The sequence below is a fragment of the Nothoprocta perdicaria genome, unplaced genomic scaffold, assembly GCF_003342845.1.
Source record: "Nothoprocta perdicaria isolate Ctin4 unplaced genomic scaffold, notPer1 scaffold_57, whole genome shotgun sequence".
Taxonomy (NCBI): Eukaryota; Metazoa; Chordata; class Aves; order Tinamiformes; family Tinamidae; genus Nothoprocta; species Nothoprocta perdicaria.
In genome coordinates, this window is record NW_020455832.1 from 2141792 (window position 1) to 2168566 (window position 26775).

At 38.9% G+C, this 26775-nt stretch overlaps 1 protein-coding gene across 9 annotated transcripts in view; it reads left to right on the forward strand.

The window, feature by feature from the left end:
- The window catches only part of ARHGAP12 (Rho GTPase activating protein 12), a 62948-nt gene extending 38504 nt beyond the window's left edge, over positions 1-24444 (forward strand). For 3 of the 9 annotated variants that reach the window (XM_026048745.1, XM_026048751.1, XM_026048754.1), the window contains 14 exons: positions 3086-3211; positions 6171-6245; positions 8640-8701; positions 9601-9682; positions 12101-12223; positions 16699-16803; positions 17161-17259; positions 19045-19147; positions 20030-20149; positions 20631-20729; positions 21813-21890; positions 22841-22975; positions 23247-23349; positions 23760-24444. In XM_026048745.1, coding sequence (XP_025904530.1) covers positions 3086-3211; positions 6171-6245; positions 8640-8701; positions 9601-9682; positions 12101-12223; positions 16699-16803; positions 17161-17259; positions 19045-19147; positions 20030-20149; positions 20631-20729; positions 21813-21890; positions 22841-22975; positions 23247-23349; positions 23760-23934 — 1485 coding nt within the window. In that variant the 3' untranslated portion in view covers positions 23935-24444. The remainder of the gene's footprint in view (positions 1-3085; positions 3212-6170; positions 6246-8639; positions 8702-9600; positions 9683-12100; positions 12224-16698; positions 16804-17160; positions 17260-19044; positions 19148-20029; positions 20150-20630; positions 20730-21812; positions 21891-22840; positions 22976-23246; positions 23350-23759) is intronic. The other 6 variants (XM_026048747.1, XM_026048752.1, XM_026048748.1 and 3 more) reach the window with 4 other exon arrangements.
- Positions 24445-26775: the final 2331 nt, after the last annotated feature.

Consider the following 26775-nt stretch of genomic DNA (forward strand, 5'->3'; position numbering starts at 1 on the left):
AGAGGACAGCCAAATAGAAGTGGTATAGATTAATAAGTTTTCAAAATGCCTTTCTAGGCACACGTGCAACATCCTGGTGTGGTTACAGGCATCCTCTACCTGAGCTCTGTAGTTCCAGAGTTGCCTTGGAAAGAAAATGCTTGTGCTGTAAACATCAGGGTGAATTGAGAGCTTTTGCTGCTAATATTTACCCCAGCTATGTTACCACAAGCGTGACTTCCTTTTAAAAGAAAATCAAAATGTCACTTTCCTGTCTTTTTTTTTTTTTCCCACTTCCCTTTTCGTTCTGACTTGAGTATTTATTTTGCATGTGATGTCCTGACTGTGCAAGCACTGATGTCTTGGGCCACATATGGACCTTACCAGTGCCAGCTTTGCATTCTGTGGTCTTGGCTTTGGAGTCCTAAACACTGACACAGGAAAAGTAAAGATGAATCTAGGCAGATTATTTGTCAGATGTTAATCAAGCCTGCTAAAGATTGATCAGGTTTACTGGCATGGCAAAAAAAAAAAGATGTTAAAGTTTCAGAGGAAGTAATTGCAGATTTGAAAGAAAAGCAGATTTTGGTGTTGATCAGAACTATTCTGTTACTTTAGGTAATCATGTCTTTCCTCAARAGTCATTTGAAAGGGAAGCTTCAGGTTGTGAGCTAATTTAAAAAAAATCTACTTGTCCAGTGTGGAAATCAGAATTAAAGATGAGTGGAGAGGTCTTATGGCATTAACTGAAATGATGCATAGGATTCAGTACCTGCAGATACAGAGTAATGTGCTGGCCTCTGCATTTGTAGTAACAGGCTCTAAAGCAGCCACTGCTTTTTTTGAGACACGGTTAGGATTTTTTCTAGGATATCAAAGTATTTTTTAAATGCCATTCTGCTGATTTTTGGCAGCAGGAGAGCAAATTATAATGTTTAACTTGTGTCTTAACCAAGTTTCTTTCTAAGTTGATTCCCCCTCTTTTCTCCTTTCACCCACCCAGTTCCTTCCAGTTGGCTATGGATGATGCTAATGCAAGCAAAGAAGAATCCTTATTGTTCTGTTTCTGAAAGCTGACAGAGCTGTTTGATCCCCATGGGAGTGGGGATGACAGCTACAGAGAGCCCACTGTTAGGCTAGGACAGAGCCTTGAGCCGAGCCATGTTATCAGGTTAAAATTAAATATAAATCACTTGGCCAGTTGAGGAGGTTTAAAAAAAATGAAACTGAGACAAAGAAAGCTTTAAAGTAGCTGGTGAGGTGTTGAATTAATTCAGTGATGGGAATTACATAGCGTGACCTGAATTTACATCACCCTCTGCACAAAGACCTGTTACACCAAGTGACACAGACTTGTTGGTGTATGTGGACTATGAGGAGCCATTTAATAACACATTTGCTAGCAAAAGAACTGATAAAACTGTGGCAGAGTCTAAGCATAGAAATACCATTCCGTGTGAGGAAAGGGGAACCCAACTTGGTCACTTTGTGTTGCCAAAATGTGGAAAATGTCGCAGCGAGTGCCCCTGACGGGGAGAGCAGCCTCTGCACGTGGCTGTGCTGTAGAGGACTGGGCAAAGAACCGGACCTGAAGCTGCTGTGTGAGGCATTTTGAACAAGAAAACTAAAGAATAAGAGGGGGAATTCACTCACTGCCAGATTTTATTCTTAGTACTGCAAGATCCTTTCAGTTAGGAGTATTATACTAATGTTAACACATGTTGAAATAATTTAAATGAACTGCTGAAATTATCATTTACCATTTAAGCACCTGCTGGTTTATTGGAACTATATGAATAGTAAAATATAAAGCTACCAACACAAGCACAGCGTCTGCCTTGGCAGGCAGTAATAATGTTGGCCCTTTATTTGGATACTAATTATGGCTGCATTATGTTACTTAGCTTAAATCTCACTGTACTCTTGTACATTATTATTCTGTCTTTGAAGACCTGAGGCTCCAAGGTTTCTGTTGCAAATTTCAGCATCTCTGTAGAATACAGAAGGCTTTTAAGGAATACTGTTTAGCCTTTTTTAAATAAAACCCTTGGCTTTCTTCTGTTACATCTTACCTTTCCATTTTGATGGATTCTAGCTGTTCATATGACTCTACAAATACTGCCTCCTGTTTCTTTCAATGTGCAATTTTTCCTTTTCTAACACTKCATAGAAGGAATGAGATTTTTTAGCAACTTGTTATTTATGAGTACTATCTTTTCTTCTTTGTGTTTATCAATATTAAACTTTATTTTAAATATTTGCATAATTCTTTACTACATGAATGTTGGTGTGATCACTTGACGAGGCTGTGCCACTGATGATGTGTGGGCTGCAATCCTGAGATGTAGTTAAAAGTCCTTCTGAGGGACTTGACATTTTCTCAACTTGTGCATCTTTGGATGCAGTTGAGTTATTAGAAAGCTCTGTTCTGATATATCCGGTATCTCTTGTGCATTTGTAGCTCTCCTGAATCCTAAGATTATTTCCTGTTAAATATTTAGGTTATGTGCTTACATGTAAATATTTATGTTAAGTACATTCCACACCAACAAGTCTTTCTTAGTAGTTTGACGTAGTCTGTTCTGAAAAGTGTCTCCACTGCCTCAAGTTGCCTTTCCTAGACCTGCAAGACCGTTGGGTCTAAGGGAATCGCATCCACCACATCCAGTCATAATTCTCTGTGAGAAGGATTTACTGTAAAATTGCAGGATTTCCCTCAAGTACACAAGAGCTCAGCTGGTGGCTGAGAACTGCTGGGGCAGCACAAAGCGTGTGTTCAAAGCCTGTCGTGATTCTGGTGTAGGCTGCAAAGGTTCTCGCTCCTTGGTGCTCCCCAGTAGGCTGGTTGGTTGGAAAGGGGGCAGGAGGCCCTTACACCAGAAGTCAAACGTCTCTGGTCAACCAAAGCCCTGTCCTAAGAAGCCAGTTTTAATTACAGCCTTAGGGAAGGCTGCTGCAGACCAGCTAGAGCTGCATACTAAGTGCAAAATGAAAGGGTGGCTGGTTTGCCTCCTCTTGGGTGAAATCAGGAATCTGAACGATTRCACTGTTAAGACATATGAATGGTCTTATATTCTGCTCATAGCTTGATTTTTCTCTCCTTCAGTATAATGCTTCACCACAGCAGCAAAGAGATATAATAAAGAGTAGGAGCCTGGACAGGAGGCTGCAGGAACCAATAGTTTTAACAAAATGGAGGCACAGCACAATTGTGTTGGACACCAATGACAAGGTAGGAGCGAGTTAAACAGCTACGCTGACCCTCTTTGCCTTTGCTCTGAGAAATCAGTGCACACTGACTTCTGAAATCTCCTTTTCTTCTGTCTCTCTGTGTATAATACTCAGTTAAATCAAGGTCTATCTGATAATCTTGCTATTGTTACTTTGTACGTAACGGCCTATTTCTTGTTGTCCTTGAAATGTTTTAACTTGTGTTAGTTCAGCGTTTGTGTGAGGCCATTTTATTTATAATTGGCAACTTCCTTTAATTTCCTGTGCTTATTCCTTTAACTGCACCGTTGCTCTCCAGAGCAACACGCCGAGGAAGGAGAAGAAGTTGTGCTTTGGTTGCAGCAGGGACGTGATGCTGTTTATAAAGGGATACTGTCTTTATAAAGGGAAAAATGGAGTGAAATGAGGGTAGACTTGGGGGGATGGAGAAAGGGTGCTGAGCTCTGCATTACAGGTGCCAAAGTCTAACTTAAATGGACAAAACCAAAGCAGCTCAAAATAGATCTCCTGTCTGGAATATTAGGTATTAGGCTAGTATTAGGCTAATATTATATATTAACCTGTGCTTTCCTTAATTTTTAAAAACTTTCCCTGTTGAAATTGAGAATTTTTTAAAGAAAAAGAAAAAAAAATGTGAATGTCGAGATTTGACTGAACTGCTCAGAGAAAGATTTGTTGGGTTGTGTCTTAAGATTTTGAGCTGTTGGTTTAGGATGTCATACGTGGTGCTGAGGAGCCAGTGGACTAAGCTGGGCTGGAGAGGACCCAGTTTGCACCTGTACGTGGTAGTTCAGCCTGAGCAGTTCTGAGGGCTGCCCCTTCATCCTCTCTCTGCCTCCTTAGCRGCATCTTTCTTTACCAAATGTGATTTGTGACTGCGTAGAAGAAGCTGGATGGAGCCTTCAAAATCGTAGCTGAGGTGAAAGTTCTGGCCAGGTTTATACTTCGTAGGACTGAATGATTCTGTTGGAGCTAAACTTAATATTGTGGCCTAAGCTTTAAGGAAAGACTTCACCCTTTCCTATTTTTGTTTTGTTTTCTGGTATAAACAATTTAGTTTGGCTTTGGAATGGCCTCTGGATACCTCTGCTCTGAATGGGGATGCTATGGTAAAACATACCATACATTCAGCAGTTTCCTATGCAAAGTTKACTCTTTTCTTCAAGACCCAGTGCTCCAGTTCCAAGAGTTGAACCCAGTGAAACAAAGAAGTATYTAATGTGGCAGCCAGACTTCAGTATGTACCACTTGGAACATTTGCAGATCCAATAGCTTCAAGTTTCTCTAATTTTAGCAGCYGCAGAGCAAGCAGGCAACACGCACTGCTTAACAGTTTCATGTGTTAATGCTCTGGGAAAATTAAAAATAATGAGGTGGAAGAATAAAATAGTACTTTGTGGAAGGCCATGTAGATTTTAGTGCGTTGATATATGGGCTTTATCGCCCCTGGCAGTTCCGTACACTGGTTTAAACTGGTGTGTGATGAAGGAAATTGTTCGTGGCCACAGAGACTAAGCTGCTTGTTCCAAAGCTGCTTAGTGTATGAAAGCTCTGTGAAATTCACAGTGAGTTGGAAGAAAACTGGCATTTGGCTAAGCATGAGCATCGACCCACTATTATCCATGTAGCTACCTCGCAGGAAGGCTGTTTTCATGCAATTTCCCTTGTTCTGTTTTTCTTTATTTTTTTCTTGGAAAAACAACGTAACTCAGTCCTCTGAAAACAGGCCCATGAGCGTGCTAGAAATGTGTCCAAGTGCATGTATGGGTTGCAGTGGCAGACGAGAATATGATGATCCCAAATAGACTTTATAGCTGTGGATTGGCAGTACRCATTTGTAGCCAGCAGGATTTACCCTACTAAATAATTTGGCAAATGAAGAAAACTACCTTTCTACAAAGGTGCAGGACAAAAGCAACACCCCGACTGTGGGAACTTTCTCTATGGACATCTGAGAGCCTGGAGCAGTTAGTTCATTTTTAAGGATGCTAATGCTCTCCAGCAGCACGACAGGAGAAGGGTTTGCAGGCAGCTTTGGTAGGTAGATTTACAAGTGGATTTTAAATTGCAGCCGTGCAGACTGTTAYGTAATATTGGGAGCAAAAAACATTTTGCTCAAGTAGGAGTCCAGAATAAGGGAGAAGTATTAAGGATGTTATAAAAATGCGGAGGTTGGAGGAGGGGGATGTGTTAACGACAACAAAGAACAAAGGGCTGTTATTTGAAAWTCTTTACCAGATTTTCAAGCCATTTATTTGTGCAAAACAATTGTTACTTGAGAGAAAATACATATGTCTTTTTGATTCTAGCTGGGCATTTTCTCAAGTTTTCTAAGGCTTAGTGCTTTTTCCTTTTTTGATCCATATTTAATACCTAATTTAAGATACAAAACAGTATCTAGAAAATTTCAGTTCTCAGCTGTGCAAAAATTACTAACTTACAAATATTAGTAGAGCTTATATGTTCTTTTCTACATGAAAAACTGCATGTACTAATCTTAACAGCATAGACATAATCTTTTCTTTAGAATCGTAGTGTTTTATCACAGTGTCCTTTATCAAGTCAACGTTATGAACGTACTTTAAGATTTTATGGCAATGTTGTACAACAGTTTTGTTCCTTAATAAGGATGAAGGCTTTGCTTTTAGTGCATACTATACTTATTATTAACATTTTATATTCAGGTAGACATGTGCTTATTAACCTGGTTTGATTTCAGTCTTTAAGACTTTTAAGAACTCTCTGTAGCCAGCAGCTTTATAATACAAATATATCAGAATATCATGTATGCTTCAAAAAACCCACTCTGTTTTAACTAAACCTTGTGACCAGCAATGTAAATTGATTTATCTGTCTGCTTGTATATATTTATACATGTCTAGTGTGAAAAAAGTTAAACAACAAGAAACTTTTTTTTTAAAAAAAAAGAATAACTTGTATTATCTATTGAATTTTTATAGGATTTATCAACTGCTTCTAAGGCGAATTTTCCTGAAAATGAATCTTCTCCTTCTTCACCAAAGCATCAAGCCACAGTCAGTATGCCTGTTGTCTGAATATATAAGTAGATGTTGTCTGAATATATAAGTAGATGTTGTCTGAATATATAAGTAGATGCTGTAGAAACTGGGCTATTTATAATTAGATACTTTGAGAGCAAAACTGCTTGTGTTTTGGAGAAAAATAATGGTTAATGTTCCTTTCAAAAAGTAAAGCCTTAGAATCATGCTTTGCATCTAAACTGCTATGTTTCAAGGAATTAAAAACAGGCACAAAGGAAAAGTAGGTCTCCTTGGTTTAAATACGGTTTGGTGTTGGGGAGATTGAGTTAGAAACTGGTTGTAGAATAAAGTTATGTCAAGTTATGGTATTTATCTTGTCAGTTGTGTCTCCTCGCCTAGCAGCTTGGAAGGTAGGAGCCAAACCCAAACACCCTTCGCTCCTTAAAAACCCCCTTGCTGTTGGCAGGCAGCTTCTTTTTTTATTGATGGTGGATTTTTTTTTTTTTTGCTTGTTTCTGTTTTTTATTTCTGTTTCAATCTCCTTAAAAAGATTTAGGAATCATGAGGACACGGCATAATTAAACAGTGGGAAATAATGCAATGTGTGAAGCACTTCCCCTTTGATTTTAAGAACTGCAGTAGCACTGAAATGTGTCCCCTATGGAATTTKAGTGGTCCTTTAGGAGGTAGTTGAGGGCATTAAAGGCATGAGTTTTGTTTCATCCTCACTGTGTGCACAGAGAAGTGGTTCTCTGCCTTATACATCTCATCTATTCTTATGACTTTTCATATTGTTCTCCACGGTTTATTTACTAAGAAGTGTTTTTGATAGCCTTGCACACAAGCAATCATTGTTGCATATATCCTGTTTTAAATATAGCTCAGACCTTGTATTGTAAAAAAACTGTATTTTGTATGAGAAGTCACTGCTGGGTTTAGGTTACAGAAAAATGCCCACGTTTTGGCTGTCTCCTGATATTTAAATTCCAACCTTTAAATTCTGAATCTTTTTGCATATTTGGATCCTTAGTTTGCTTTCCTTCTCCCATTTCCCAATTAAACATTATGTTAATTTTCCTATTAGTACCTAGAGAAACCTAACCTCTAACCCCCTATTGTTGCTGCTAAGTAGGAGATGATGGTATTTATCACCTTAGGCTGTTCAATTTAATAAGGCCAAAGGCTTGTTAAGAAGGTGCCGCACGTAAGATTGCTAGTGATCCGTATAGATCACAAATAATGTAAAGAAGGGTCTAATTTTAGAATTAAATTTTGATTCATTTCTCCCAGAGAAGATGTGAGCTTTAGAAAATGAAGGACACTTGTCATTAGCTTGGGAAGAACTGTGTATTTGTTGAAAGTTGTCCTTCAGTACTTCAGAAAAAAAATAAAAATCAGTATCCTTTTCTGCATTTATAGGCCATTTAACTTTGATATTTAGAATAGAATGGTAGAGATGGTGTGTTTTTTTCCCCCTTTAATTATTTTTTCACTGGATCTAAAACTGGATGTTTTGTTAGGATAAAGCCAATTTGGATTCTTTCCCCAGTTGATTGTTTCAACTAATAGCTTAGTTCTTAAATTGGGAACTGCTAAGAACATTTYTGCAGTTACTGAAAAGGAATTGATTAGGAAAAATTGAATGCTTCCCTAGCACCATTCACTGGTAGGACAAAGAGGACTTGATATGAGAAAATTATAGAATTTATTAGCTCATTTCCAATTTTAACACAGAATATTTTTTCTAAGCAATCTTTATGTGCTCTTATAAACCAAATATATTTATCTCCTGACCTCTCACATAGTACTAGTCATGTTCACAGGTTRATTTCCAAGTTAGTACAGAGGCAGACCAATGCAGAGGATTTGCAGCCACAAGACAGAACTAAGTAGTTCAGAATTCTAACCTTTTGCTTGGGGCTAGGAATAAAAAGGACATCAAAGAAAAGCTTCACTCAGTTGTTTTTAAAATGAATATATTCAATGTTTTTATGCAGTGCAAGCATGTTTTATTTAAAATATGCAATTATGCTAGAATAACTTTGACAGAAGAATTCAGATTTAAGACTGATTGCTTGTTGGTAATCTTGTTTTTCAAGTACGAGTGTGCTAGCACACAAATCCTTACACCTTTATGTTTGRAATTTCCATTGTTTCATGCAGCGAAGAGTTTGTTGGGCTTGCCCGAGAAACCCAGGTCTTGCAGGAGGGAGGTTTCTTACCTTCAGTGGTGGTGAATGCTGCCCCAGAGGAGCCTGGTTTCAGTGGGCTCTGCATATTTAAATGCACTTACAGTTTCYTGAGGTTGTAATGTAGACAAGAATGGCTCATTGCCAGGAACTGATTATTTTGGGGGGTTCAATTCAGTGCCTCGATGACTGTTGAAACAGATTTTCTTCTAAATTTATATTTAATTCTATCTTACAGGGTCAAGAGAAATATGGGTTATTAAATGTGACAAAAATTACAGAAAATGGGAAGAAAGTTCGGTAAGTCTCCCCAGCKACCTCTACAAGTATGTTTGCCTGAGTGTGTGCAAGACTTTTGACTTGAGTGTATCATAACAGATAATGCTGAACAAGTATTGCTTTTCCCTTTATCTGATTTGGGTATGCTTCCTCCTCACTTTTTACTTTACTTTTTACTTTAGTTTTTACATTTTACTTTAGTTTCTACATTTACCTAGGCCAGGGCAGCAGTTCTCACCCTGTCTGGTTCCCCAGAGCCAACAGCTCTTGGGAAGTGGCTCATATACTGTGGGATGGTGGCTCCTATACGTTGCCACTGGCGCCACATATAGTCCTTCCTTCTCTGCCTACCCCTTGGTGTGGGCCTGGGCTGTGGGCCACTCAGTGGGAAGCAGCAACATGGCCATCCTGTCACCAGGAATGTCTGGGAACAGGCTGCCAGGCCTTGACAAGCTTCTGATATGTTTCTACCCTCAGCAGGACAGGCACTCAGGCATAAAAACATTTTGTAGTTTTGTGTTTATGTTTAATAGATGCACGAGCACTTCATTGCCAATGTAAATTAGTGCATTATATCAAAGTGGGTCACCCTTAACAAAGTGCATCCCTGTTAAGGGTGACCAGCGACTGATGATGGGTTCCGGGATTGTGCAGTATTCTGCATGTCACTCACTTGGCTGGTGGATCTCCTGCTGAACTGCTTTGCTCTCTGTTAGCCACCTTTGATTTAGGCTTTGATCAAGCAGGGACTATTAGGTTAAGGACCCTTCTACAAATAGAATAGCAATTAGCACTTCCTGATGGCACTAATGATTGAACATGTACTTAAGTATATTAACACACAGGTCAGCTGGCCAGTGATATTGGCTGTAAATATCTCTAAGTCACTCTGTCTGACACTTGTTTGCAAATGTTTGCAGAAAGAACTGGATGTCTTCGTGGGCAGTATTACAAGGCTCCTCACTGCTGTTCACCAAAACCCAAGGAAGTGGAACTGGCTGGGTAAGCTCRAGAACAGGCCCTTCCCCTCTCGCAGCTCCTTCCAACATCAGTGGCATTAAGCACAATAACGTCTATGAATTATTTGTAGGGCTTAAGCACTAAGATGCATGCATAATTGAGAGCTGGGGGAGTTGGTCTGTGGAAGGAAGCTGGCAGGAAGATATTTGAATTTAGTAATTGAGATGCAGAGTGAAAAGAAAATCAGATAGGCCAGCTTGTATTTCCGAAATATTTTTACACTTGATTAAAAAAAAAAAAACTGATAAGCTGCAGGACATCTGAATACCTTCTTATTTTAGTTGAATGAAGAGTGTATAGACTGAAATCTTATTCCAGAGCAAGCATTTTTGGGTTCCTTACAAATATGTTTTCTAAAAGGTTCTTTTTGTCTTACCGTTCTTGGATATCTTTCGCAAAACAATTTCGCAAAACAATTTCACAAAATTTTGAATGCTTTCTATTTATAATGGAGAAACCAGCCTGCTGCTTATTGTCTTGCACTGGAATACGAGAGACGTGTGAGTGGAAAGGGCTCTAGCAGGGCAGGCACAGGCAGGAGGGCTTCGAAGCTCCGGGTGGGCGGCCTGTGGGGCTGCTGTCTTGCATTTCATTTGCTCTCATGAATTCCAGATTTTGTTTTATCTGTAATGTGCATTACAAATATTTGTATCTGTTCTGGTTCTTCTTTTGGGAGTATCAATTGTTCAGTGTTACACTCAAGAGGATAGTTATTCGATGTTTATATTATTTCTAGTTTAATAGTATTTATATTAAAATTGACTCTACTCATTTGCATTCTCGCATTAAGGGAYACAGAAGCGATTGTTTATCTGTAGGTTACTTATCCACTTGGAGAATTCAGATTTTAAACTGCATATGGTTATCCTGTAATAACTAATGGCAGGTCAGAGACACTACTGATTATGCCAGCAAATTGTTGTGCTAATTCCACCAGTGAATGATATATCAGTGAGTGACACATGCAGTTCTGCCAGGCTTTACTGAACTTGCCTAACATTTTTTCTCCCTTTTCATTTTTTTGTTTGTTTGGGACAGTAGTGAGTTGATACTGACCATTCTTTTTTGAATTATTATATTCATTTTCGAGTTGTACACGTCCTTTTTCTGCCTTTCTGTTTCTTTTGGTGGGGTGCTTGCAGAAAATGATAAGGACAGATGAATAACAGCAGCAGGATGGGAGAGAGTAGGAGTAAGGTTGGGCAAGACGGTCAAGCAGATGGGAGAGGAGRAAGGAAGGAAGGAAGTAAAAAATGGTGTGAGATAATGCGAATTATACCACTCTGTGGTAGGAAAGAAATACTAGGATTAGGAAAGTGATTTAAATTAATTCCTCTGCCTTGTTCCTCTTAATTAATTTCAGTTAATTCTTCTGYCTAATTCCTTGTTTGACCATTATCTGTAGTTTAGGCAAGTTAGGTTTCATCAACCTCCCTGATAAAACAGAAAATCTCAGGCTTGATATTTGGGTGCAAAAGCTTACTGCTGCTTTTTGGAGCACACTAATATTAATAAGGTAAACTGATAGCTTTATAATTGGCTTTTATAGCTAAAGATGCAATAAGTATTTTGATTATATGCATATAAATACGTTTTTTTTCTGGAATAATTTTTTTTACCTGGAAGCCAGTCAAATTCCAGCGATTCGATTACAGCTACCGATAATCTTATTCAAGGTATAGCCATAAGCTACATACGTAAGCTATAAATCAACATGCTTTTTGATTTAAAACACACGCTAAGCCAAGAGTCTGTTACATATAGCGTTATTACAAATGTGTATGTGCTGGATTGATATATCTGTAACGGAAGCACATGCAGCTCTGCTGTTACTTAAGGATACTTATGTAAATTTTGTTGCACCTTCTAAATTATTCAGTGGGAAAAAGAATGTATCAATTATATAATTTGAGTGCAGCAGAAGTATCATGGTCACTGCATGATGAGAATATTTCTRTGTGAGACTCAGATCTCTCTACAGTCAGATAGCCACATTCTGCCAGCAAAATGAACATTGATAAACATGGATAAAACATGGATTAAAAAAATGGATAAAATAAAATTATTTTGAATGTGTTAAAGGAGAACTTCTTTTAAGGGCTCTGTCTCTTATATCTGCTTGCTCACAGTTGGCTTGGTAGGTAAATACTAAGCGCACACAATTTTTGCCTTGTGCTTGGGAAATATTTTGAAGGGGTATTTAAAACTGAAATCTGCATCAGGATTTTAATATGATGAAATCAACTGTAGCAGTCTTTGATATGGTAAGAATTCCATTTTTATCTCCATCTTGGAGAATAATTGTCTAGCGCTTGCCTGGTGATTGATGTAACCACAGCTTTTCTGTGTGCCCTCTGTGCATGTTCTGTGACTTCGTCCTTCTCCCTCTTTCCCGCCAAGTCCTTTGGCCAGTGGGGCTCCGTTCCCGAGCTCTGGCTCTCGCTGCTCTCTCCTTGGAAAGTTGCCCTCAGTCGGCGGCCTCCTCTCGCCTGCGTGTGCCCTGGCCAAGTGTCCACTGTCACTGTACGTGTCCTTGCTGCATGGCCCTCGTCACCGTAAGGCTCTTTGCCCCTAACCTTGACGTTCGAGAGCTTCACGAACTTCAGCAACGTCTGTTCAGTCATTTCACGTAACACCTCATATCCTGTTTGCCATTTGTGAGACTGTCTAAGGAACAAATTAACACACGTGATTATAATGATCCTGTAATTATTCTAATTGAACAAGGTGCAAAGATCATCTCGTTCGTCGGTGCCAGCACCGTAATCCCAAATTTGCCTACGGTTTGAATCATTAGTGCCTTGACTAATAAAGAGCCTGAAACATCAGTGTTTAATGGATATTTTAYGTCTAATTCTTTCTAACACAACTAATGTAGTATGTTTGTAAGATGCCTATGATGCCCTTGATATAATGATGTACATGATATTGGTTCATTATACCTTTAATTAAAATACCTGAAAATTAAAGTCTTATTCCTAAGAAGATGAAAGAAAAAGAATTCATGGATGTTCTGTTTCTATATCAAACTTAAAAAGCTGATGTAAATTGTAGGATGCTTTACTTGATGTAAAGTAAGTACCTATAGATAGTTACATGATGTAGATACATGATGTGTGGAATTGCTGCTCGTCCGAAACCGGTAGAKTCATTCATTGCTGACTGTGAGTAAGGAGACATTTAGATGATAATGAAGAGTGAAACAGGCTGTGACAGGCTGGGCAGTTGTTTTTAATTACTCTTCTTCAGTGCTTTAATATAATCAGAATCAAACTAAGATTTGTGTGATAAAAATGATACGGAAGACAGGAAAAATGACTCAGTTTGGCTTCCTGAGGACTGGAGTTTGAGAGATTATAAAGACATTTTATCATTTTGGCTGTATCCCCCTGAGAAGTAGGCAGAGAGGAATACATGAGGAGTTCAGTTGGGATATCGAGAGCTTAGAAATGATTACAGCCTTATTTTCCTGTGGTCATCACTGTCTAGGGGCACCAGTAACTGCAGGATTATTTAATCAATCTTGTGCAAAAGAAAAACATGCAGCTGGCTTTCCTTTTGTCTTCAAATCCATTGCAGCGTGTGTGGAGGCCAAGGCCAGATAATTTGTRCACATTTTGTATTCTTTAAAATGCTGCTAAAATGTGAGAGTTGTAACATCCATTCCAGCTTCATAAAACCCAACAAGCAGTAATTGCTTTAGGAAGGCCAACCTGCCAAGCTTCTCTAATAGCTGCATCTCTTCACTATCGAGTATGGCAACGGTTATAAATCAAAAATGTGAGTAAACTTTGCAGTTAAACACGAATCACAGAATGGTGATAAATGCTTTGCAAGTTTGAATTGTGCACGTTTACTCTTTTATACCRCTCTGCTTACGTGCAAAGATGCTCTATGTGCATTGCTACGATTCATCACTACTGCCCAGCTGAGCATATGGGAGCTCAGATGCTTGTTGGGAAAAGTTTGGATTTCAAACACTGCCATCACAGCCGTGCTGCAAAACTTCGTGCCATCATTTGCGTTTTGTAATAGAGTATGATGCTCTGAAAGTCACTCCAGATACTGATAAATGCATCAGATCTCCTAGAAATATGTGGAAATTACTCAAAATTGTTAGTCTGAATTACCCAAAGTGACTACAGGAGATGCTGGTTTTGCATGCGTGTTTCGGTTACCTCAGTCGARAGAAGAGTGGAACAACAGTCTGGATTTAAAACAAGTATTAACTTGAATGTCRGTTGCTCAGAAAAGATGGAAATAAGGGCATGGAAACAGTGTAAGTGAATCTCAAGATTGTCCCCCTTCAGAAAACCAAACAAAAACCCTCAAGTTTGTGGGTTCATCTATAGGTCAGCTGGCAGTGCCACAAATAGACCTCTCCTCTCTTCCTGCCTCAGAGCATTTTCTCTTCCAAACTGCAAAGGCAGCTGAAAACAGGGAGGAAGCAGAACTAAGTTTATCCTGGCTAGTGCTGGTTTGGCACTGTGTGCTGTCTTTGGGGAAGGCAGAAGTTATGATTGGGTGGTAGCAGATGCTAAAGAAAAAGATTTTCTTGCAGCTACTTGCAGCAAAACCTGCTCACTGCAGGAGCATGTGGCTGCATTTGGTTAACCCTGGTGTGCAGGGTTACTGAGCAGCTGTGTCATGGATTTGCTCCTGGGAGGTTTCAAGGTGTGAAATGGCTGCTGGCTTCTTGTTTTCACACACACAAAAAACCCTTCAGGACATGAGAGTGCTCTGGCTCATCAGAGAGGTCCTTGCTTGCTGCAGAGACTCCTGGATCCTCGCACGGTGCTGACTGTGTCTTAGCACAATGGGTTGCAGTGGATGGTGAAGGGCATGGAGTGGGGCTGTGAAATGGTAGCAGCCTTGGCAGCCTCCATCAGTAGGAGATCATAGCGTGCAAAAAAAGAGCTCCCRGGCAAATGAGATGTCAGTTTGATGCAGATATGAAAGTGGGAAATTCAGTTGACTTCATGTTTGGAATATTTTTAGAGAAAAGGAAGCATTATGCAAGGCACTCATCAGATTCTGTTGCAGTATTGCAYGCAGCTCTAGTTGCCAGGGAAAGGATTTGTTCAACTCTTTGCATGATGTTCCTGGGTGGCCTTCCAAATATGCAGGGCAGAAGAGAACTAAAAAGGGGAGTGCATTGGAGAAGTTGAATGTTAAATATATATATTTAACATATATATATATATATTTTTTTTTTTTGAGCAAGGAAGTCATTTAGATCTCACTGTCTTGCTTGGCATTTAACAGGCTAAGGACCTGGCAGTTGGGGGAAATGTTCCCTCTGGCCAAGACTGTTCTTTTCTAGTTGTTCCTGCCTGACTTCTTTCATTTCCCCTGCTGCCTGGTGTCATTCGGGAGGCTCTTCAACAGCCCTGTGAGCCTGCAGAGGACTCTGGCCCTGCTCCCCTCCTCTCCACACTTGGTCCTTYGGGTTTTGGTCTTTTGCCACACGTTTCAGTGCCTGTTCCAGGCAGTCCAGCAGTGTTTGGTGGCTGGTTTACTTGGGTCCTGCAYGAGGTAGCAGTGGGAATCCACCCTWCATAGATAACTGGTGTGTGTTGCCCACAGCTGTGGGGACATACGGATGCAGAAGACTTGTCCCAGCTCATGTACCATGAGCTCTGTCAAAAGCTGTGGTGTGGTTATTCAGAAACGAGGTTGGATGGGGAATATRAGAATTGTTCCAGAAAGCTGATGCCTTGGGGAGCTAACTTGAAAAATTCCACTAGTCTGTTAATTTGAAGGTAGAATAAGGAAGTTCGGATGCTACTAATTGCTATTAGGAACCAAAGGAAGATTTTCTGGGATAAAYAGCTTGTCTAAAATGTCATTAGCATTAATTAACATTCTTGCTGCAAAGAATGAATGAAGAATGCTGCRTCAGAAGCAAATGATTTTTGTTGTCAAAAGTGTTTGTTATCCCTTTAGGTAAAGTCCCCTTGAACAGAATGGAAACCTGCTCGAAGCTGGGAGCTTATCCTGAAACTTAAGTCATATAGTAAATATGTTTTTTAAGGAACTGAGGACAAGCTTTTTAATGAACCTGATGCCACACACTCCCCCTAGGATTGGTACAACAAGAATTTCTGTACCAGAGCCAACTGACTTCTCGCTTTGCCTATTGAGTTATTTAATTACGTTATTCAGAGCTATTTTTTTATTTCGATCACTAAGTTTATTTCCTCATAAAGGGCACCTCGAGGCTACATGTGTAGGATGAAATTCTAGTATTTTAAACACTTACTGAGATAAATGTAAAATTAAGAGGAGAAATAGCTCACTGATACTCATTGTTTGAAGGGCTGCTTGTGAGCTGAATGCTTTTGTTAGTCATGTAGTTATTTGATGTTTGTGTAATAGCTAGACAATGAAATCAATTATTGTTCTCTTTCTGGGGGATGCTGCAGTCTGGGAAGCACATGAAATTTCTTATTTTCCTTCAGGAAAAAGCATTGTTGTATTTACTAAAAGAAGTCTTCTTAAAATGTAAAAACTGAAAGCTTTATTTCAGTGCAAGAGGACTGTCTTGTGCATTAGGGTGGGGTGRTTCCTCTGTAGCAAAGCTGCTAATTCTGTTGAACTTTTTGCCATGTACCATGTGTGGTTGATTAGCTGACAGTATAATTTTTATAATTTTTGTTAAACTGTGTTTTAGCTGTTTTTTTTTAATGTGTTGGACTGTCTTGGCTGAAGTTAATTATAGGAAAAATACCAGTATTTGGTTGGCATTTAGAGTTATTCAATTTTTAAAACTTCAAGCTGAGTAGGTTAAGCTATACTTAAAGGCTTTAGTTGTTTTTTCCTTTTTTTTTTTTTTCTAAGTTTGTTTCGTTCCTGCCATCACCTCCGTTGGTTTGTGGCAAAGTACAGTTTTTGTGTTAAATTGGCTAGACTGGAAATAAAATGTGTTAATACTTATAAGATTTCAAGACTACGTACACATTAGAGTTCCTTCTTCAGCGTTGTTCCTTTTATTTCAGAAGTTTGGTGTCAATCAGTCCAAGCCAGAATTTACTGTGGATCTCAAAGGGGCTTTGATTGACTGGGCTTCAAAGGACAAATCCAGCAAAAAGAATGTTATAGAGGTGAGTTACTGAATTAGAATGCAGAATTATTTGTACTTAATTGTACTTTATTTAAATTTAAACCTAAAACCTTCAGTTAGCTCAGTTCTAAAATATAGAATTCTCTTGTCTCCCAAATATATGTTTAAGTTGACATTACAAGGGTTGTATTCTTAGTGTACCTACATGGGATTTACTTTTGAGTTGTAAATAGGCTACTAAATAGGTTACTGGTTTCATTGGTAAGCGTTCTTGAACTGATATTTATTTTCTAAAAGTTATGCCAGGTAGGAGGGTCCACTGTTTTTTAATTAATTTGACTCTCAAACTCCAGCATGTTTACCGAGTCTCAGGATGTCTCTTTTTGTTTCTTCCCAGCTAAAAACCCGCCAAGGAACTGAGCTCTTGATTCAGTCAGATAACGACAGCTTTATTAACGAATGGTATAAAGTTCTTAACTATACCATCAACAATCAGGTATGTGTTTGGATCACAAAACTTCTGTTTTCAATATGGTATTATTTAGCAGAATGATTTGTATACTGTCTGCATGAGTGCRGCATCTTCCCTTCTTGGTTTTCTTTGGTGAGGCAGGAGGACTCACTAAAGAGTGGGGAGTCATCTGCTGAAGACTAGCAAAATAGAAATAATGAAGCAAGAAATATGGTCCATGGGATGGAGAACTGGGATATTTGGGCTGTGTCTCCAGCTCAGAAGGGAGCTTCCTTCTGTGGCGTCTTATAAACAGTAAAGTGATCAAGCATTTGTACTTGATTGTGACAAACAAGGTTTAACATCTTAGAATTTGCAAAATGGAGAAAATACAACCCTTGATTTATTGGTATGTGTAATTTTTGTGGTTGTAGGCCTGGTGGCTCCCCATAAGCTGCATTTATGCTGACAGTTCAGTCTCCAGGCTCGGGATAATCATTAACGCTGATGTTGTTGCATTGTCAGTMAGCGGCCTTCAGTTTCTGTAGCCCTGCTGGTGGTTTCCACATGTAAGAACCCAAACACAGCTGGCTAACACGAAGTTTAGTTTCTTTTTTAAGTGCTCACAGTTTGCGGCTCTAATATTTTGCTTGAATGCTGTCTCTTGGTATGAAAATGTCATGAGGGTTAATGAATAGGTATCTTTCTCCTGTCTGATCCATGTAAATGAGAATGTTTCTGCCCTGCTTTACCACATAGGAGAAGGAAAAGTCGGAGACATAATTTGGCCAGGAATGAGGTATTACATTTTAGATTGAGGTGGTAAGTGGTAGAGTAGGGAGAATTTTCAGTGCTATTGACGAAATGTGAAATGTTATTGGTAGGGGTAGCTGAAAGACCTTGTAATAGAAGATTACAAGGGAACAGATAAAAGCTATTTTATTAGACTCCCTGATAATTCAGAGCATTGAAGGCCTCAGGCACACAGATCCTTTGGATTTGAAGCAAATTTCCAGTTGATGTTAGTAGTGGCCAGTACCTTTCCYAGAAATGTTAGTTTCTGTGTGGTGAAATCTTCAGAGGAAAAAGGTTATTACCTTTTTAGGGCTCTAATCTCCTTCAGGATGCTATTTTGGGAACCTGCCATGTCTGTATATCTGGAAGATYTGTAAACTGGTATTTGAATATTGTAGCTGAGATTTTACAAACAGAAGCTTCCAAAATTACACTTGTCCATAATAAGAATATACAGTGATTTTTCTGAAGCAAGTTAAAAATGCTAAAATACATTGAGGTTTCCTGAATAGAATCCTGTCCAGATGATCCCAGTGGTAAAGGAATCCCTAGCTGGGACATTAACTGGGAGACTGCTTATATTGGCCAGTTGGCTTGTAAAAGGGCTGCCCAGACCTTTTCATAGAATCATAGAATTGTTATGGTTGGAAAACACCTTTAAGATCATTGAGTCCAACACCATATTTTGAAAGCAGCTAAGAAAGAGCCTGAATTAAGGCTAACTTTGTTCTTCAGGTTAAAGTACAGCTTAGTTGCTATGTTTAAGCTTTTACTTAYTCAGTGGTTAGGAGAATGCAACACTGCAGTGTTTTTTAAATGGCCCRGTGTTTCATAAAACCATTCACCCTGCCAGGGAGAGGGGTTTTGCTTTTGAAGATAACTTCAGCATCTGGAGTTGAGGAAGGAATCGATTATTATTAAATGGAAATTGTGTCGGGTGTATTGAGGAACTCGGCATGACATGCTGTCATGTACATGAACATGMTATTTTCTGTGCACTGCCAAACTGACCACTGTATCTGTTTAAATCGATAGGTAGTAGAGTCTGATGAAGCACTAGAAGATGAAGTACCAGATTCCCCTGGAGTAGAGAAACAAGACAAGGAGAAAGAGAATAAAGACTCTAAGAAGCTTCGTTGTGAGTTTTAAAATTTCTAGAGACGAATGTCAGTTATGCTGAACAAATTAAGATTAGAACCACTTCCTGTGTAACATCCATTCAATACCCACATGTAAATTAATAATTCTTAAAAAAAAAATCTTCAAAGAAGTACTAGTACACAGACAGGAAAAAAATCATGATTTTTTTCTGACTTCAGTGTCATTAATGGAAAAGAATTCCAAGGAACACTGAAAATGAAACAACTCAAGTATGGAAAGAGGCTTTGATATAGTTCACTATATCAAAGCAGTGATGGTAACTGTTCACTCATGTTTGATTAATAATAATCAAAAACTTTTGTCTTTTTTACATAATCTGTAAATATTTTCACAATTGCCTTTTAGCTTAAGCTGCAGTTTCTCTGCGTTGCTAATTCTTGTTATAAACAGCTCACTTAGAGAAACTAWTAGGTTTTAATTACGTCTTCAGATTTGAGAAATTAATTTCTTTGTTCCCTAGCGACAGAAATGTATKTAACTGAGCAGACTATTTTCCATATTTTCTTTCCTGGCCTTTTGTTTCCTCCTGTAAAAATACAGGACTGTGTTTTTTAAATGCTGTGCTCAATTTATATACATCAGTTACAATTTAGTCAGTGTTACAAGCAACACTATTTTATAAGTTTTTGACTCTTTATAGTTTGAAAAAATGGATAGTATGTGCAAAGAATTCCAGAAAGGGAAAAAAAAAAAAAAAAAGCATGTAATGCATATGTAATGCATATTTGAAGGATTTTATGTTAATGTGTTTGAACTTTAATTTTTTTCTATTGCTTTTTTTGGCAGATAGATGCAACATTAATTTTGTAGGTATTTCCATTATTAATTTTATAGGTATTCACATTATTTTTTTCCCCAGCAGCGAAAGTACCTAGTAGTATAGATTCTACAGAACAAAAAAAGACCAAAACGAAGCTAAAGAAATTCCTTACGCGGCGCCCTACGTTACAAGCTGTCCGTGAAAAAGGCTACATTAAGGGTAAGCAATGAATATTTAACAATCAATTAGACAGTACTTACAATGAAATACTATRTTTTACAGCTTTTTTTTCCCAAGTAATGCCACGAGTTTCCAAGTTTCCTGAAATTTCTTATCTCTCTGTTCAATTTGTTGATAAAGATTGCAGTAAATGTATTTTATACTCGGGATAAGAATTTAGAGAAGGAGAACATGTGAATCCTTTGTCTTTCTCACTGCAGTAATGACAATGTGACCCACTGCAAACGAGTTAAGTGAATTGTGTAGCGAAGGTTTCTTACTCAGGCACTCACACTTGGGGAACTGTTGATACCTTTTCTTACTGGAGGCTATTGAGAACTCACTTAAACTGTTTTCACTTCAATATTGTGATGGTTGTTTGCAGTAGTCTGKGCCCTTTGTACAAGACTGTGTGAATCTGAACTAATTCTGTCACTTGAACCCTRTTCCACTATAAATCTGTCTCTTTCCTTGGTTCCAGATCAAGTTTTTGGTTCGAATCTTACCAGCTTGTGTCAAAGAGAAAACAGCACGGTGCCAAAGTTTGTGAAGCTGTGCATTGAGCACGTTGAAGAACACGGTAGGGTGACATGTTTGCTTGTTTGTGTCAAAATCTCTGATGTATCACACAATTTTGCATGTTTTAATCTCTAAAGTTCTGTAGTTTTTTTGGAAAAAATAATCCAAAACCTCTATCTATAGTTAGTGATGAGAGTTTGGAGAGGTAGGTTGGATCCCACTCAGGCAGTGGGAGGGAATCTTAGAACTGAGAAGTAGAACTACTACTTCAGTGTCCTCCGAACTGAAGAGCAGGTGGGACAGTCTGCTGGCAGCACAGGTCCAAAGAAAGAGGGATCTCCCYTTTCCAAAGCTTTTTCAGATGAGAGACTGTCAAAGCACAAATGGAAAGTGTAAGCACACTCACAAAACACTTAGCAGAAACAAACTTTGGGAAAAAGTTGTGTTCTGGCTCTGCATATTCTCTGACTGCCCGAAGACAAGTCTGTCCAGTTACACTCATTGCTAGGTGATGATTTATCCAGGTTTGGAGATTATCACTGTCTGTCTATTGACCTAATTTTAACTTGCTTTCACGGAAAATAAGTTTCTCCAATGTAACTGAGAGTTTTAGCAAAAAGTGCACAGATGTTCTTTACATCAGGCAATCCAGAATATCACACACAATTTTCAAAAATAGCACTRTGTTGGTTGTCACTGCTGGGGTTGGCTCTGGTCTGGGATACTTTTCTTGCTGCTTTCTTGCTGCTGTTGTTGCCATCTCTCTTTGGAAAGATGACTCGGAGTGGATTGTGGGCTGTCCATAATCATCATTCGAATGTGTGCCCATCTCATACTTTGAGAGCATTGTCTTGAAAATCAGGGTTAAAGGGGAATGCTACAAGTTAATTTTAAGGTGTCTTCTATGAGAGCTTCAGTTAGAATTGTTTTAGAACCTGTAATCTTTTTTCTAAGTGTTGTTATATTATTACTCAGTATGGGAATTTATGGGAGTTTTCATTGACTCATGTATTCTTTGTTATCTTCTACGTGGATTGCTTTTGTCTTTATTTTTCCTAAGCAAACCTATAAATCAGCAGCCTAATGGAGATTTGAGCGCTCTTAAATACATAAGGTATTAAAATGGATTTTATCTTTGTTTCAGGATTAGATGTCGATGGCYTATATCGAGTTAGTGGCAATCTTGCGGTGATTCAGAAGCTGAGATTTGCAGTCAATCATGGTGAGTTTTCTTCAGCTGTGCTCTTCTTGCAGGTATTTTCAGATTGTTAAASTTCATAGAAAACTCAGTAATATTTTTTGCTGAAGTATAACTTTGGTCTTTCATGAGAAAGGCTTGACATCTTTCAAAGTAAAATTATTTCTTAATTGGAGCACTCCAACTGCAAGAACATAATCCTGAAGACAGATAATAATGCAGTTTGAAGGGAGGAAGAAATCAAATTACTTTTCCATTCTGTGGGGCTGGGGAAGAAGACCAGTAAGCATGTTAAACTTGTATTGGCTTTGAACTTGTCAATTAAGGCTTACGGCTACTGCTTTTTGGTGTGGGAGTCCTTGGCTTTTCTTGAGCTACTCTCTGTATAAAACCTCTTCACAGGCTATACCTTAGTGCTTTGCTTGGTGGGAAGGTAACGTGCAGCTAGGAAGAGGCCCAGAGCTCATCTGTGCCAGGGCATCAAGTCCTGTCTGTGAGGAAATGAGCTGTGTCCTGCGAGCAGCTCCTGCTCCCCGTGGAGGCCCCTGGGGTAGGAGGCTGCGCGTCAGCCCTGCCCGCCCTGTCCCTCCTGCCCCAGAAACGACCCTGTGTCTGCAGGGGCAGCTGGACTTACTGCCACATTTCTCTCACCTCCACCTTTCCTGAGCCAGTCGGGGGCTCGTTTGCCCCAGCTGTAGCAGTTCCTGCACTTCCTACAGGCCACTGGCCAGTGCCAGGCTGGCTGTCCCTGCAGGTGAGCATTGCCGGCCTCTCTCATGGCCTCRCTGGGAGAAGTAGCCAGGCACAGAGTTATTGCCTGAGCTTTACACTGCCCCATCCCCTGTCCCAGCAGAAGAGAGAGAGACCCAAGTGAGTAAATTTTCACTGCAATGAAACAATGACTACAGGAAAGGAGAGTAGGTAAAAGGTTTTAACAGAAAAATCTAACATTCATTATTAATTTGCTCTTCCAGATGAGAAACTAGACCTCAATGACAGCAAATGGGAAGACATACATGTCATTACAGGAGCTCTGAAGATGTTTTTCAGGGAATTGCCAGAGCCACTCTTCACTTACAATCACTTCAATGACTTTGTCAATGCAATTAGTAAGTCTGGAAAACATGCATTTTTTTTTATATAAATGCTGCTCAATATGCAGAATTCACTACATTAGTTTAGACGGTAAAGAGAATGTTTTGAGTATGAGTATCTGTCAGGTTTCCCTGAAGTTGCTTGTCAGTAGTATCTGGTGTGGCCAGGAGGTGGCAGTACACCCTCTAATATTAGTGCTGCACAGTGGTCGATTTTATTTCCAATTCGTTAAGTTTTATGCCAAAGTTTAAACAAAAATGATGACATACTGCTTTTCTCTTGCAGAGCAAGAACCAAGACAGCGCGTCCATGCAGTTAAAGATTTAATCAAACAGTTGCCAAAACCAAATCAGGACACTATGCAGGTACTCTTCAGACACCTGAAAAGGTAAGATGCAGTTGGAAGGAAAAGCTTTGTATTGATGATAATCTAAATAATTACATTTAAATTACTAGCTGATGGTTTCCATTATATTTTTATGTGTGTATTGGACTTGGTGGAAATAATATATCAGTTTGTATTTATATGAGCTTGCAAAGAACGAAACCAACTTCAGACAGCATGTGTCATAGCTGTGATGTTGCTGCCAAGTCCTYGCGTTACGGGGGTTGTGAGAGTATCAAGAATAGTATTTCAAAACAAACCTAGTTCCTTAGAGAAGGGAATCACAGCAGCTGTATGTCCTAATAGCAAGAGTAGTCATTAAAAAAGTACTGTGGACACTTATTTGCTTTGGTGTGTTTCTTTTTCATGTCATCCCACTACTCTAACACATTTTTCTCTCTCCTTGCTTCTAGAGTTGTAGAAAATGGAGAAAAGAACCGAATGACCTATCAAAGTGTGGCAATCGTTTTTGGTCCAACCTTGCTAAAACCAGAGAAGGAGACTGGTAACATAGCAGTTCACACAGTATACCAGAATCAGATTGTAGAATTAATCCTGCTGGAATTGAATTCCGTCTTCGGACGCTGACGCTGTTCCTAGAGTGGAAGCTGGAAGTGCCGGGTTGGCAGCCGCGTTCCTTCAGAAGTCAAATCTCTCGCTGTACATGATGTACTGTGTTTGTGGACCAAGCAGCAACTTGATTTTGCACTTTTGGGGAGGGGAGACATGGGAGAAATGTTTGAACAGTTAAATGCAAATTTAAGAGAACACTTTGGATTTCTTTGAAAAAGTCAATGTAATAGTGAACTGAAAAGTTTATAGTTTTGCCTTTGTAAAGTAACATCTGAGAACTGCAATATAGGTTCATACACTGGATTTCTCGGGAGAGGAAAGCTATTAATCTCAAACTGGGTAGTCTGGAATTTTATTTAAAGTTTTTTCCACTTAATAGGTAGAAGCCCTTTCAACTGGTTATGAAAAATAATTCCGTGAAGTTGCATCCTAAGCTTCTGTATTACAAGCTGCACAGATCTGTACAACACCTTTCCATGGGGCTTCTGCATGCAACGAATGTCTTAAAGTTGTGCTAACATTTTGGTTGAGTTATTCAGATCTAATTCCACACTTGATACCTGCTCTATTTTCTCCCTTTTCCCTTCTTTCTTTCTTTTTTTTTTCCTTTCTTTTTCTTAACTTCTTTCTTTTCTTTTTCTCTCCCCTCTCTCCTCCCCCTCACAGTCATTCTGGAACTTCTGAGTTGTTTTCTAGAGCAGCACACTGTTTCAAACACTGAACTTGCAGGAATATCCAGCAGCGGATATTTCTTTTGTGGCGTAATACAAGTCATATTTAATGCACGTGTTCCTTTTTCTTCCCCAGGATATTTCCTGAGTTCTGTGTAAATCCTGATTTACAGCTGAAATCCTAAGTGAATGCCGACTGTAACACTGTACTGAGTTCTTGGTATAATCCTGTGGTAGTGGAAGTTTCTCGATGTAAATACAGGCTGTCTTTTTGGAGTTTGTACATAATTCAGTTGTTGTATAGTACAAGAGCATTCTAGTCACACATTTCTAATCATGGGTAGACTAGCTACAATAGCCTAACGTTTCTCGTGGCCGCCTGGGTTACAGCAGCGGGACAGGTTACGGGGAGGGACGGGGGACCTAACTGTGTGCACTTTTAGATGTTAATTACATTTGCGGGCAAATAACTGTAATGCAAATGGTACTGGAAAAATACGGAGTGTGCTTGCTCAGTTGTTAATGCACTACAAGAGGAGCCTTTTAGGTTATTTAATATGTACAGGATACATTAGAAAAATGTATTATGAATTCTAACATCTACCRATAGTGAAACTCATATTTTGATAGATAGATGTTTGATGGAATCCATGATACTAAATTTAAGAATTTCTTTTTACATTAATGTAGAATTTGTAAAATTGGTTTTGAAAGATTTTGTTACAGGGAGCACGGTCTGCTAAAGACTTTTTTAAATGTATTTTTCTAGACTAACTGCTGTATCTGACATATTTGTTATGTCTAATCTGAATAAAGAGAACCGTTAGTTATTTTGCAGTTTGCCATTCCCAGTTCAGACGACCTGGAGCCCATCCAAACAGTAAGACTGCTCTATCTTATTGCTTAGCATGGATGCTGCCCACAGCAGAGAGTCGTCATGCCCTGTTAGAAGACAAATGCTTACTTTATAACCTGGCAAATGTAGGAATCTCCCAGTCCCTTTCTTCTAACAACCTTAACCCTGCCTTAAGATTCAGAGAGGGCAGAAAGAATTTATGGATCTAAATTTGCGGTCTTTAAACATTCCAGCTTATTTCAGATATTCCAACTTATTTGACCCTTGATCTGTTTGTGTTCACAACAAAGTTCCACAGCAAAGGGGATATGTGGTGAAATACCGACGTGTGATCAGATGAGCGATATGCGGATTTCATGAACGTACGACTTGCATGAAATTCCACGTAGATAAAAGAAAAGAAGAGTTACCTTGTGGCTTTCTCACTGTCTTATTGTGGTAATGGTGAAGTCTTGTGGTTTGTTGCAAAGCGACTTGGGTGAGAGTTGTGATAGCTGCATCTCGGTGTTGTGTTGTCAGCCTCCTGTTGGGCCTGCCGGCAGGAGCAGTGCRGAGTTGCAGGCGTGCCCCAGTTCTRCTAGAAAATATAAATGCAGTAGAAGTCTCTTGTTTTAGGGTATTCAAATCCAAACTTTAGTATGAACTAAGAACAAAATTCCCACTGCAAAATGAGATTGCTTCATTACAGATCACTTTTTCTGTATGGGTGTTTCTGTATTTGATGGAAGAATGCCTTTTTTAAGAACTATTTGATAACGAGGATGACCCTAGCATTTTTTTCCTTGTATTCCCATAAAATAAAGCATTTTGTTATTACTATACACTGTATGGTTTTGTGTAGTGAAACGTTCTTGAGTCCTACTGTTGTTGTTTTAAATCTGGCGGGGTGGAAGTATTTTTCTTACTTATTCCAAGAGGAGCAGGGAAACGCACAAACACCCCGGTAGAGGAGGCTGTCCGAGCTGACGGGATCCTTCTGGCCGCTAACTTGGAATTTTGTGTGTCAGCACATGCGCTTCCTTAACTAGGTGAAATACGTTGCCTTGCTCATCTACATTCCGCTTGCTTTTAAAATCAAAACTAAATATTTTGCTTTAATTAAGGGAAAGGTATTTGTTCTAGATGAAACATAAATTTAAAGCCCAAAGCATATATAAACCAGATTTGGCTCCAGCTTAAAATGTATTTTAAGACTGAATATAAACAATTTTAGCCAAGATATAACTTCTCAAGATATATTGGAGGTCTAGCATCATGTATTGATATATAAATATCATATATATTTATATAAATAATATATATTATTTATACATAATATAATATACAATA